General features: G+C 45.0%; 1 protein-coding gene across 3 annotated transcripts; it reads left to right on the forward strand.

Moving 5' to 3' along the window:
* The first annotated feature begins 4,119 nt into the window (after positions 1-4,119).
* Positions 4,120-13,505, forward strand: LOC123061599 (uncharacterized). 3 transcript variants are annotated; one of them, XM_044484765.1, is made up of 5 exons: positions 4,120-4,987; positions 5,766-5,899; positions 5,971-6,090; positions 6,192-6,252; positions 13,080-13,505. In XM_044484765.1, the coding sequence occupies exons 1-5, from the start codon at positions 4,498-4,500 to the stop codon at positions 13,202-13,204; spliced, it is 930 nt and encodes a 309-aa protein (XP_044340700.1). In that variant the 5' UTR covers positions 4,120-4,497; the 3' UTR covers positions 13,205-13,505. The 3 variants fall into 3 exon arrangements, with proteins under 3 accessions (XP_044340700.1, XP_044340701.1, XP_044340699.1); XM_044484766.1 differs by having other exon boundaries at positions 13,085-13,225; XM_044484764.1 differs by lacking the exon at positions 13,080-13,505 and having other exon boundaries at positions 6,192-6,412.

Below are 13,505 nucleotides of genomic sequence, written 5' to 3' on the forward strand. Positions count from 1 at the left end.
GTTGGAGTATCAAACGAAGTCCAAATGGTACGAAACTTGACAGGTGGTCTACCGGTAGTAAACCAAGGCCGCATGACAAGTCTCGGTCCAATCCGAAAATGTTTAACACCCGCACACGAAAAGAGGCAAAAGGGGACACCGGATGACATAGGAGCGCCGGATTGCAAAACGGACAACGGGGAAAATGCTCGGATGCATGAGATGAACATGTATGCAAATGCGATGCACATGATGATATGATAAGAAAAGCATGACACGCAAGCAAATGACAAGGCAACAACGGCGAATAACTGGAAGACACCTGGCACATCGGTCTCAGGGCGCTACAACACTCCACCACTACGAGAGGATCTCATCCCGAGATCTAGAATGGCACCGGAGGGGGAAAACGGAAGAAGAAGGCGAGAGGTGAAACTAAGTTGCTTCTTTGACCAATGAGTGAAACCAAAGAACCTTGAAAAGGTTGAACAAATTTGAAAGAAAGAATACAACAAAGATGAACAAAGTTGAAAACCTCTGTTAGAAAAGAGGAACAAGGAACATCACGAGAACCATGTAGGTTTAAAGGCATGAGAAAAGGGTTGCAATGGACAAGAAGTACATCCAAGCACTCCGGTAGAAACGAGATGCAAGACTTGAAAAGGCGAAAAGAACTTGAGTAGAGGACACAACACTCCGGTTAAATGGATAAGCAAATGAAAGAACATGATCCTGACAATAATAAGAAGAAGGGTTGAAGAGAGGAACAACACAATGCCTCCGGAACGAAAGGATACAAGATGGATAATTGAAATAAAAGAATGGAGAAGGAAAGGACAACTTCTGCCACAAAAGAGCTTGAAAAGGCATCTTTAGGAGAAGGGTCGAACGGAGTTGTTGGAAAACCAACAACGAAAAGGATAAGCTTGATATGGTCTTATGAAATACATCTCAAATTTTTTGAGGTAACAACTTGCCACTAACGGAAACAATGGATCTGGATTGAGAGCTAGAAAAGATAGAAGGCTTCTTCCACCGAGGTGATAAGGATAAAACTTGGATCATAGATAACCACCACAAAGAACACCATTCCCAATGGAAGGCTTTAGGTGAAAACTACACCAAGATAACTCTAAGGAAGAAAATGATGGGTTTAAATATCTCATTCCTGACAACTTTTGAATCATGAAACATCAAAGAAAAAATGTCAAGAATGGCATATCACCATCCCAAAAGATAAGGTAGAAAGAATTGCACTTAGAAATGCAAGATGAAGAATACTTGAGCTACTCTGAAAAGAATCTTCATGAACACTTCGAGAAGGAATTAAGTCCTTGATGAACCAACATGTAGATCCTACATGAAGAACTCCGGAAATAAAAGAATGATCAAAAGAAAGAGAAGTTGAAAACACAAGGTGAAACCTTGTAATGCTTTAGATGGATCTCCGTGATAATTAGAGCTTGGAACTCTTAGAAAGAAAATATAAAGCCTCTTGAACCGAGAATGTGATATGATGAATCACTCCGGAAAGCAGAAATTGAATTTACTCAATGAAACAATAATGATAATTACATTATGCTTATCCTTTATCAATTTAAATTGATGACAAGCAACGGATTTGGCATACTACTTATTCTCGTAGAAAAGATTAAGATAGATATAGAGTCAACTTGGGAAGGTCTTCAACGAACCACCGATAGGGTTGAAACAACGAATGAATTGATATGATAAAAGAAGGAAGAGAATCTTGAATGAACCACCGTAAGAATTAAAATGGCCGAAGAAAAGATAAAGGAACACCGGGAAGAATTATGAAATGAACGAAGATACTTGAGAGAATTTAGATACAAGAGGGCGAATAGATCACGAACTGATAAGAGAATATTTGAATGATGCACCAGTAAGATTTGGAGAACGAGAGCTAAAAACTGGGAATGAGTAATCCCGAAATGATGGTCTTTGGAGAATCAAACTGAAAAGAATCTTGAATTGCTCTGGAAGGATGAAAAGAATTCTGACAATCGAAAACAGTTATGAGAGGATGGGCTTGAACTAGAATCACGAATCCCTGAGAGAACGGATAAGATATGGAGGTAAAACTCTTCTTCGGTCTTCAAATGTTGATAATGACGATGAGAAGCAGCACCAAGAATTGTTGAGGCACTCCGGGATAAAGAAGAATATAAGGGTTGAATCAACAATGAGAATAATTTGAACGATCTTGGAGAAAAGCATTTGACTGATGATAATTTTCTTACGTCAAACTTTGAAAAGAATTTAGGATAGCTCTGGTAAAATTAGAAGAGTCAGGTAAGATCCTAGAAAAAGACCTGTGGGTTAGGGCCCACTCAAAAGAAAAGCACCGTTGAATGATTTGAAAGAGAGATTGCACCGGTTGAATTTAAATGGCTTGAAAAGAGATAACCACCTTGAGGGAGCTTGAACGAATGCAGAGTGGAAGCATGAATCTTCGAGAAATATTGAGTACTCCGAAACAATTGAATAGCAAGCGGGAATGATTATGAGGTGCAACGGCATGGGAAAGCATTTGAAACGAGGAAAAGGGATATGATCAACACCAAAAGCTTGAATTGGATCCCCCGGAGAAGAAAATGAGTGAAGAGTGACGAACTTGAAGCTCCATTAGAATCTTTGTGAGAACCACCGGGTAAGAACATTGACGGAAAAGAATGGAGAGACTTCTCATCAATAACATGATAGTTGAATAAGAATTCTGAGTCCTTGTGGGAGGGCGGGAAAAACAAAGACAACTTGGAGACGGATGAAACAAACAACGTTGAGAGGACTTGAGTTGATCTTGCGGACGTTAAAATGATCGGATCCACTAGAAGAGAAACACGCCGCTTGAAAAGGATTGACATGACAATCTCAATTATTATGAAGGATTGATATTCACATAGTAACATGAGAATACCGTTTGGGCAAGGTATGGAATCAACATTTGACTTCGAAGCAACCCGAATACCACAACTGAAAACAAAACAAAGTATTGGCTTGCAAAATAAACTGGAACAAACATATGACAGAGATTTCGTCCGAAGTTTTCGTGATGGGGCCTACACGGGCTCGATCGTACATCACCATCATGTACAAGGCAGTGCACATGACATACGAAGCGTCCCCGAGTCAGCATAGCCAAGGACTCTTTAAGACACAATGAGACTACTTTAAACCAACCGTGGATAGGCGGACCACTAGACGTCGAACCCCAATTTCATATCATACATCTGTAGGAAAGGTATCCTAAGAGCTACTTGAATTCCCACTTATAAACTCCCGAAACTTTCCGGTTATGCAATCAGGTGTTGAAGATACAGGGGAAGTATAATATCTCACCCAAAACTACACAAATCCTACATCCAGCTGTATCCATCCTTCAACACATAACCAAGAAAACCTTCGGAAATCATTTACCTCAACCTTCGAAAAGCATCCGTTATATGAGTTATGGCAATACTCCCGAATTCTCGCCCTAGTACTGGTGGCGTCGAGGTTATCTCACCAACAACTGCATAAAAGAGATTTTCGATGTCGGCGAAACTCAGGTATTTCAGAAATGCAACGATAAAATTGTGACGACAACACCTTGGAGCTCAACTCCCCGGGACACTGCCACAACCCCTAAATGTCAGGAGGCACCAAAAACAATGTTCTCGTCACAAAACCATCGGAACGATTCCAAGATACCCGCGTGATCCTAAAAAAAATTAGTGAAATTTGAGAAGAGAAGAGTCAAAACTCTATGTCAGGAGGCCTCACCAGAGCGACGAAGGAACTGAGGAGTAAAAAGAATCCTACTCTCCGATATATATAATCCTAAAGTCGGGGAAGGCTCTGATTACCAAAACTTGTAACGCTCTAGATACACCCGCCGGTGGTCGTTACTCCTGGCAGGATCTAGACTGGCCCCATAGATCAATACTACTTTTTTCTGCGCACTTTGTCCTCACTCATGCACACCCGGAAGTAACTTCCCGGTCGGTCACCCATCCTGACACTACTCCAAGCTAAGCACGCTTAACTTTGAAGTTCTGTCCGAATATGCTCCCGAAAAAGAAGGAATTCCTATTTATATGAGTAGTCTCTCATCCCTAATAAATCAGGCCATCACAACCTGGCTCCAGGGAACACCAACATGGACCGCGCCAGCCGGCGGCGGCCCTGGGGGCGGCGGCGGCAGGGCCGACAGCGGCACCATGGGGGAGGTAGGCGATGACGAGGGAGTCCGAGGCAGAGACCCCAGCCCGACTGGCACCGGCGGCGCACGACCAGAGCGAAGAGCCGGCGGCGGTCGCAGGGATCCACCGGCGACGAGTTGCGGGGGCGGGGCGCGGGCGGGTGCAGTCCCTGAAAATGTGGCCCTCCCCATCGCAGCGCACGCACACCGGAGGATATGTGCACATGGCAAATATGTGCTTATCACTTCCACAGTTGTAGCAGCAGCCGACGAGCTTCGCCGGAATCCGGCCCCACAGAGGCCGCGAGGACGGAAGGATGTTGGGCCACCTGCTCGGTGTAGAGCGGCGCGCCGGCCTGGGTGGGGAGCGCGCCGGTGCGGCCGCCGCCCGACGCCCAGCCTGCGTCTGCCATGGAGCCTCGCCATTGCACACCCCGCGCCGTACCCGCCACGTCGGGCACCACGAGCAGGGGGCGCAAGACCGGCCTAGGGGGCGGCGGCGGCGGTGGCGGAGGGGACGGGGGCAGGGAGCCGGAGGAGGACGCCGAGAGGGACACCCTAGATGCCATGGAGAACCGGCGAGGGGAGGTGGTCGCCGGGACCGGAGTGGCCACCGGCGAGGGGGGGTGGCCGCCTGCTCCGGAGCGGACGCCGGCGCGGGCTTGGTGGACGCCGGGGTCGGGGTGGCCGCCGGCGCTAGGAGGAGAAGGAGGAGGGGCGCTATCAATTTCGAGCGTCTTATGAACGAATCTGCCGCCGGCTCATCCTCCAAACCCGACGCCGCCTCCCTCGACCTCTCCTTCTCAGGTGCCCTCCGCCCCTCTTCCTCCTTGCCCCGCGAACTCTACTTCCCGTTTCCGCCGGAAATTGGTGTAGAGCAGTAGAACTGCAGATCTGTGATTAAGGCTGTTGTACTTATCGATGCCCTAAACTTGCAGTGATAAGTTGAGTAGGTCCGAATATGTTGATAGCAGAATTGTCAGTTGTAACTGTCTCGTTAAAAATAAAGTACAAATTAGCTTGCTTTCTGATGTAGATTAATAGAGAACCGAAGTATCACTGTAACACAAAACTTTACGCCTGAATAATTTCTTTGTAGCTTAACAGTTGTTAAATTCTGGGTTCTTACCTGCGGATGAGATGAGATCAATCTCAAGATCTCACTTAATTGATGTTTGTGTTCATATTCCCCTTTGCAAGTTACTGCGGTTGCATGTCTTGGCCCAGATATGCTTAACTTATCTTATGATCTTACCTGTACAAAACCATCAAACCAGTCAGTATTGGTAATAAAAAGGAAACTTGGATTCAGTAAATATCTGATTCGCAAGAGCTTAGGCCTTTCATCATGGCATGTCAGGCTCGTACTAGACAACCTTTGCAATTATAACCTTCAAATGTTGATTACCAAACTTCTGATTTAACATTGTTTATGTGCAGTCAGTTTATGCACTTGTTTCCACTAATAGTAAAATGCAATGGTCTCTCTTGATTTTAAACAACACATTACAGTTGTCTGCAATTGTTAACTGAACTTTAATTAATCCTTGTTGCCTTCCGATTGATGGTAACTTTCCTCTTACAGAGGATGGAAGGAGTGGCACATTTATGATTGGTAACCAGAGGTTTCCTGCATCTCTCTTGGATCTCCCAACCGTTGTGGAGTCATATAAAACATATGATGATTCCTTTTTAGTTAAAATTGCTGATATTGGTCAGGTATAAAAGTGAAGATTTGTGTATATATCTTGTTAATTTGTAGGCCTCATAATAATTTTAAACTGGAACAGATGGTAATGGTAAGAGAAGAAGATGATCCTGCTCCAGAAGGAGCTGAATACAAGCATGGACTTACTCCTCCAATGAGGGATGCACGCAGGCGACGTTTTTGTAGAGAGCCTGACTTGAGTGTATGTGAAATTGACTACCCTTCAGCCATATTTGTTTCCCATGTTGATGAAAACACACTGTTAATCAGGATGCTAAAGATTGCGTGCACTCATTTCTGCAGGCAGAGCTTGTTCACCGAGTTGAGAAGGATCTTATAAGTATTATGCAAGGAGTGCCTGTCAGTATCCTTTTGGTCCGTGCGATTTGCCAAATGCATCTCATTATCGCAATAGAACAAATGACTAGTAATTGTTTTGTCCTGTACTGTTTAGTTGGTAGTTTTGCACTTCCATTGGCTCATCAACTTCCTGATGAATAAACTGCTTGCCCTTTACTTTAGAAGCCATGATGTCTATATGTAGTTCCTTGTTGATAAGGATAACGTTCAGAATCTCTTAAGCATGTCGTTATAGTGATTGCATATAGAGGGTTCCATGTTGGAATTTTGCTAGTAGGCCTTTGGCCCAAAGCCCAACTAAAATTCTGAAATTCTCTTGGCCCATTCATGCACACATGTGAGTGGAGTGAGTGAGGCTAAAGTTTAGTCCCACCCCGGAAGTTGAGAGAGAGTTGCACCTCTTTATAAGGTGAGCTCTTCTACCACTTGTATGAGCATGAGAAGAGAAGACCTACACGCGCGCTCCTCCTCCTCGCTCGCCTCGCCACGCCACGCCCGCCTCGTCATGACGCGCCGCGGGTTGCGGGATTGAGCTGAGAACAGAGCTATGCACGTTGTCTATATTTTTGCTGCACGGGAAAAATTAATGAGTCATTAATTAATAATTAACGGACACGTTAATTACTGAACCGTTTTCGATTCTTTTGGATCGTGACGACTTGGACGTGGGGGTTACTCCCACGACCTACCCGGCCCGCACTATATAGTCAGGCAGATGTCTACCCTAGCCGCCGCCGCTTCTATGGTTTCTTACCACCATTCCAGATCATTGTGACGCCAAGCAAGTCTTCTCCATCCCTCCTTCCGGCGTGCACCGCGAGAAGGGACAGCAGGCCTCCGGAACCCCGCCTCTCATGATCCTGTACGGGAGAGGGGCGATTAGGTTTTCGGGGAGCGCACTCGCGCGACTGCTGGCAGCGACGACTTCATGAACGACGACTTCTTTCCCGACCTCGGCAACCTCATCCTCGACGACATGGGCGACAACGTCAACGCCGGCGGTGCTGCACCCGCTGCACCGTATGTGATTCTATCCTTCCTGTTCGAGATCGTGGTAGAATTCATGTTTCTAGTATGTGCCCTAGATGTGATATGTTCATCTGCTATGCTAGTTCGCATGATTAGTTTAATCTCTGCTGCTGTGGTCATGATTTATCTTCTGTTTATTCGGATTAAATCTCGTAGTAATTTGCTCATATTTCCAACAATCCAAAAACCTTATTATAGGCAATTTACTCCGAGTGGTTTTGCTGCGCATCTGAAGTCGCCTGCCTTTAAGGGGGCGCAATATAAGAGGTGGCGCATGAGAGCAGTCTACTGGTTTCAGACCATGGGCTGCTATGATGCCACCAAGGGCAAGCCTGAGGGCGATCTTAATCCAGCACAGCTGGAAGCTTTTGAGAAGATCGATACCCTCTTTAAAGGCGCTCTTCTGAGTGTTCTTGATGACTCCATTGTGGATTCGTATATGTCGTTTGACAACGGCAATGACATGTGGGCTGCGCTCGAGGCCAAGTTTGGTGCCTCGGACGCCGACAGCGAGTTGTACATCATGGAGCAATTCTATGACTACAAGATGACTGATGAGCGCCCTGTTGTACAGCAGGCTCATGAGATACAGTCGCTCGCAAAAGAACTTGAATACTTCAAGTGTGTGTTGCCGGAGGCATCATTGCCAAGCTTCCACCTTCGTGGAACAATTTTGCTACTTCCCTGAAACACAAGAGACAGGAGTTTTCCGTTGTGGATCTCATTGGTACTCTTGATGTTAAAGAGAAGGCGAGAGCAAAGGACACACGTGCTCGAGTTGCTGAGGGAGGTTCTAGTGCCCACATGGTACAGAAGAAGAACTCCCAGCCCAACAAGTTCAGAAACAACAAGAACAAAACTCAGGGCAAAGGCAAGTTTGATACAAAGAACAAGCCATCACATTCTACCAACTTCAAGAAGAATTCTCATAAGAAGGGGAAGGGACTTTGCCATGTCTGCGGTGATCCTAATCACTGGGCTCCAAAGTGTCCTAACCGCTTTGAGGAGCGCGAACATGAGAAGAGCGGCAAGTCCGCTAATGTTGTCATCGGTGATACTGATATGAAGGAATCAGGGTACGGTATTTTTCCTACCATCCTTTCAGTATTTCAATCCCCTGATTGGTTAATTGACACCGGTGCCAATGTACATGTTTGTGTTGACGCCTCCATGTTTTCTTCTTACTAGGCAACAGGGACTTCACCCGTGCTGATGGGGAACGGGTCACATGCCATCGTTCGAGGTGTTGGTACGGTCGATCTGAAGTTTACTTCGGGGAAGACTGTGCATCTGAAGAACGTTCATCATGTGCCGTCCATCAATAAAAATCTCGTTAGCGGTTCCCTTTTATGTCGAGATGGTTTTAAGTTGGTTTTCGAATCCAATAAAGTTGTAATTTCTAAGTGTGGACAATTTGTTGGAAAAGGCTATGAGTGCGGAGGCTTGTTCCGCCTATCTTTGTCAGATATTTGCACTAAAGTTATTAATAATGTTTGCCACAATAATGAGTCTGATACTTGGCATTCATGACTTTGTCATATTAACTTTGGTTGCATGACGCGGCTAGCCAATATGAATTTAATTCCGAAAATCTCTACTGTCAAAGGCTCTAAGTGCCAAGTATGTGTGCAAGCTAAGCAACCTCGCAAGTCCCATAAGACTGCAGAGGCAAGAGACTTGGCACCACTAGAGCTTATACATTCTGATCTTTGTGAGATGAATGACGTGTTGACAAAAGGTGGAAAGAGATACTTCATGACGTTGATTGATGACTCCACTAGATATTGTTATGTGTATCTTCTGAAATCAAAAGATGAGGCTTTGACTTTCTTTAAAAACTATAAAGCTGAGGCAGAGAACCAACTTGATCGGAAAATTAAACGACTTAGGTCTGATCGTGGTGGAGAGTATTTTTCCAATGAATTTGATCTGTTTTATGCGGAACATGGTATAATCCATAAGAGGACGCCTCCCTACTCACCCCAGTCAAATGGGGTAGCCGAAAGAAAGAACGAAACTCTAACTGATATGGTTAACACCATGTTAGACACTTCGGGTCTATCCAAGGAATGGTGGGGGGGAGGCGCTAATGACTGCGTGTCATGTCCTAAACCGAGTTCCCACAAAGCATAAAACCATGACTCCATTTGAGGAATGGGAAAGGAAAAGGTTGAAACTCTCTTACCTACGTACTTGGGGTTGTTTGGCGAAAGTCAATATACCAATTCCCAAGAAGCGCAAGCTTGGACCAAAAACTGTGGATTGTGTTCTTCTGGGCTATGCTTTTCATAGCATCGACTATAGATTTTTGATAATAAAATTTGAGGTATCCGACATGCATGTTGGTATGATTATGGAATCAAATGATGCAACTTTGTTTGAGGACATATTTCCTATGAAGGATATGTCGAGTTCATCAAATCAGGAGATACCTACTCCATCTATGAGGAATTCACTGTAATTCCTGAACCCACATTGCGATGGAACATGTTGAGAATCCTGTTGAGGATGACAATGGAACTCCTGTGAGGAGTAAGAGACAGAGGACTGCAAAGTCTTTTGGTGATGATTTCATTGTGTACCTCATGGATGACACACCCAGGACTATTTCAGAAGCTTATGCATCTCCTGATGCTGACTACTGGAAGGAAGCTGTACGTAGCGAGATGGATTCCATCTTAGCTAACGGTACCTGGGAGATCACTGACCCTTCTTATGGGTGCAAACCTGTAGGATGTAAGTGGGTGTTCAAGAAGAAGTTTAGACCTGATGGTACGATTGAAAAGTACAAGGCACGACTTGTGGCCAAGGGTTATACCCAGAAAGAAGGTGAAGACTTCTTCGATACTTACTCACTCGTGGCTAGACTGACCATAATTCGGGTGCTACTATCACTGGCTGCCTCACATGGTCTTCTCGTTCATCAAATGGACGTTAAGACGGCTTTCCTCAATGGAGAGTTGAAGGAGGAAATTTACATGGATCAGCCAGATGGTTTTGTAGTACCTGGTCAGGAAGGAAAGGTGTGCAAGTTATTAAAGTCTTTATATGGCCTTAAACAAGCTCCTAAGGAGTGGCATGAGAAGTTCGAAAGAACATTAACTGCTGCCGGCTTTGTAGTAAACGATGGTGACAAGTGCGTGTACTATCGCTATGGTGGGGGCGAAGGAGTTATTCTTTGTCTGTATGTCGACGACATATTGATCTTTGGAACCAAACTTGATTTAATCAAGGAGGTTAAGGATTTCTTATCTCGCTGTTTTGAGATGAAGGATCTAGGAGTAGCTGATGTTATCTTAAACATCAAGCTGTTGAGAGATGAGAATGGTGGGATCACACTGCTTCAGTCTCATTATGTGGAAAAGGTCTTGAGTCGTTTTGGGTATAGCGACTGCATGCCTTCTCCAACTCCATATGATGCTAGTGTGTTGCTTCGAAAAAATCGACGGATTGCTAGAGATCAATTGAGGTATTCTCAGATTATTGGCTCGCTTATGTATTTGGCGAGTGCCACGAGGCCTGACATCTCTTTTGCTGTGAGCGAGCTGAGTCGGTTTGTGTCAAAACCGAGAGATGATCATTGGCATGCGCTTGAGAGAGTTATGCGCTATTTAAAAGGCACCACGAGCTATGGGATTCACTACACCAGGTATCCAAGGGTACTGGAGGGCTATAGTGACTCAAACTGGATATCTGATGTTGATGAGATTAAGGCCACAAGTGGTTATGTTTTTACACTTGGTGGTGGCGCTGTTTCCTGGAAGTCTTGCAAGCAGACCATATTAACGAGGTCAACTATGAAAGCAAAACTCACAGCATTAGACACTGCCACTGTTGAAGCAGAGTGGCTTCATGAATTATTGATGGACTTACCTATGGTTGAAAAACCAATACCCCCTATCCTGATGAACTATGATAATCAAACTGTGATAGTCAAGATAAACAGTTCTAAGGACAATATGAAGTCCTCAAGACATGTGAAGAGGAGACTAAAATCTGTCAGAAAATTGAGGAACTCTGGAGTTATTACGTTGGATTATATCCAAACGTCGAAAAACTTGGCAGATCCCTTCACAAAGGGTCTATCACGTAATGTGATAGATAATGCATCGATGGAGATGGGTTTGAGACCCACTGCATGAGTTGTCCATAGTGGTAACCCACTCTATATGATCGGAGATCCCGTGAAGTAGAAGTGGGAGACAAGCTGTTGGTCAGCTGGGAGGAGAGTATCCCTATATTAATTATCCCACTCCGTGAAGATGCAATAGTCTCCTAATCTGCATGGCAGGTTGATACTTATCTTAATGTGTTCCAAGTGGCTTATTCGGGTAAGCAGAGATGTTGTCCTGCAGAACATCTTCTGAGGAACACACCTATATGAATTTGACTGTTAACGTCACAGTCTGTGAGAATTGGGTGTTCTCTAATAAATTCATGAAAGGCCCTGGAGTATGACGTATACGCTCCACCCGCGGGGAAGCCTTGCGGCAGCCCAGTATCGGTCAAGAATTTGTGTGAAACTAGTTTCACAGAAAACTTGTAGTTCAAGGCATAGTCCACTATTCAAGTTGTGATCTAGTATAGCATAAATTTCTAAGTGGAAGTTCAACTTCACAGTCTCCACTAAGCACCGGTATATAAACAATGTTTTAGAACTAAATGATGAGATGTGCCAATGAGACTTTGTGGGAAATTGTTGGAATTTTGCTAGTAGGCCTTTAGCCCAAAGCCCAACTAAAATTCTAAAATTCTCTTGGCCCATTCATGCACACATATGAGTGGAGTGAGTGAGGCTAAAATTTAGTCCCACCCCGAAAGTTGAGAGAGAGTTGCACCTCTTTATAAGGTGAGCTCTTCTACCACTTGTATGAGCATGAGAAGAGAAGACCTACACGCGCGCTCCTCCTCCTCGCTCGCCACGCCACGCCACGCCTCGTCACGACGCGCCGCGGGTTGCGGGATTGAGCCGAGCCGAGGACAGAGCTATGCACGTTGTCTATATTTTTGCTGCACGGGAAAAATTAATGAGTCATTAATTAATAATTAACGGATGTGTTAATTACTGAACCGTTTCCGATTCTTTTGGATCGTGACGACTCGGACGTGGGGTTTACTCCCACGACCTACCCGGCCCGCACTATATAGTCAGGCAGACGTCTACCCTAACCGCCGCCGCTCCGTATGGTTTCTCACCACCGTTCCAGATCATTGCGCCGCTAAGCAAGTCTTCTCCATCCCTCCTTTCGGCGTGCACCGCGAGAAGGGACAGCAGGCCTTCGGAACCCCACCTCTTGTGATCCTGTACGGGAGAGGGGCGATCAGGTTTTTGGGGAGCGCACTCGCGCGACTGCTGGCAGCGACGACTTCACGAACGACGACTTCTTTCCCGACCTCGGCAACCTCATCCTCGACGACATGGGCGACAACGTCAATGCCGGCGGTGCTGCATCCGCTGCACCGTATGTGATTCTATCCTTCCTGTTCGAGATCGTGGTAGAATTCATGTTTCTAGTATGTGCCCTAGATGTGATATGTTCATCTGCTATGCTAGTTCGCATGATTAGTTTAATCTCTGCTGCTATGGTCATGATTTATCTTCTATTTATTCGGATTAAATCTCGTAGTAATTTGCTCATATTTCCAACATTCCAAACCTAACCTTCAAAACCTGGAATGCCTCGTCGAAAGTTGTTTTGTATCACGACTGCATCACGTTCATGGGTTAAACCATCATAAAAAGAAACCTCGTTGTTTATATGCAAATCTGTGTGCGTGTAAAGTTCTTTAACTTGTTTGTAGACCAGAATGCTAGTGTAGCTGGAGGCGGTGAAGGTGGTGATCGCAAGAAAGCTGCACCAGCTCCTGCACCCAAGCCTAACGTTCAAGAGCCTGATCGGAGCGACTCTGATGAGTCAGACAGCTGAAGTGGACCAAAATAGACAGTGCTACTCCCTCCGTTCCGAATTACTTGTCTTGAATTTGTCTAGATACGGATGTATCTAGCACTAAAATGAGTCTAGATACATCCGTGTCTAGACAAATTCAAGACAAGTAATTTGGAACGGAGGGAGTACTTCAGTAGGCCGAGCAAACCCAGTGTATGTATTAGGTAATTCAGATCAAAGAACGCACACTTTTACCAAGCAAACACGCTTGTTGTCTTCTACTGTACCGATTATCATCTCATCAGTAATAATAAGAGTGACCTTCCATTATGGTGGAAAA

This window comes from Triticum aestivum, chromosome 3A (assembly GCF_018294505.1).
Source record: "Triticum aestivum cultivar Chinese Spring chromosome 3A, IWGSC CS RefSeq v2.1, whole genome shotgun sequence".
Lineage (NCBI taxonomy): Eukaryota > Viridiplantae > Streptophyta > Magnoliopsida > Poales > Poaceae > Triticum > Triticum aestivum.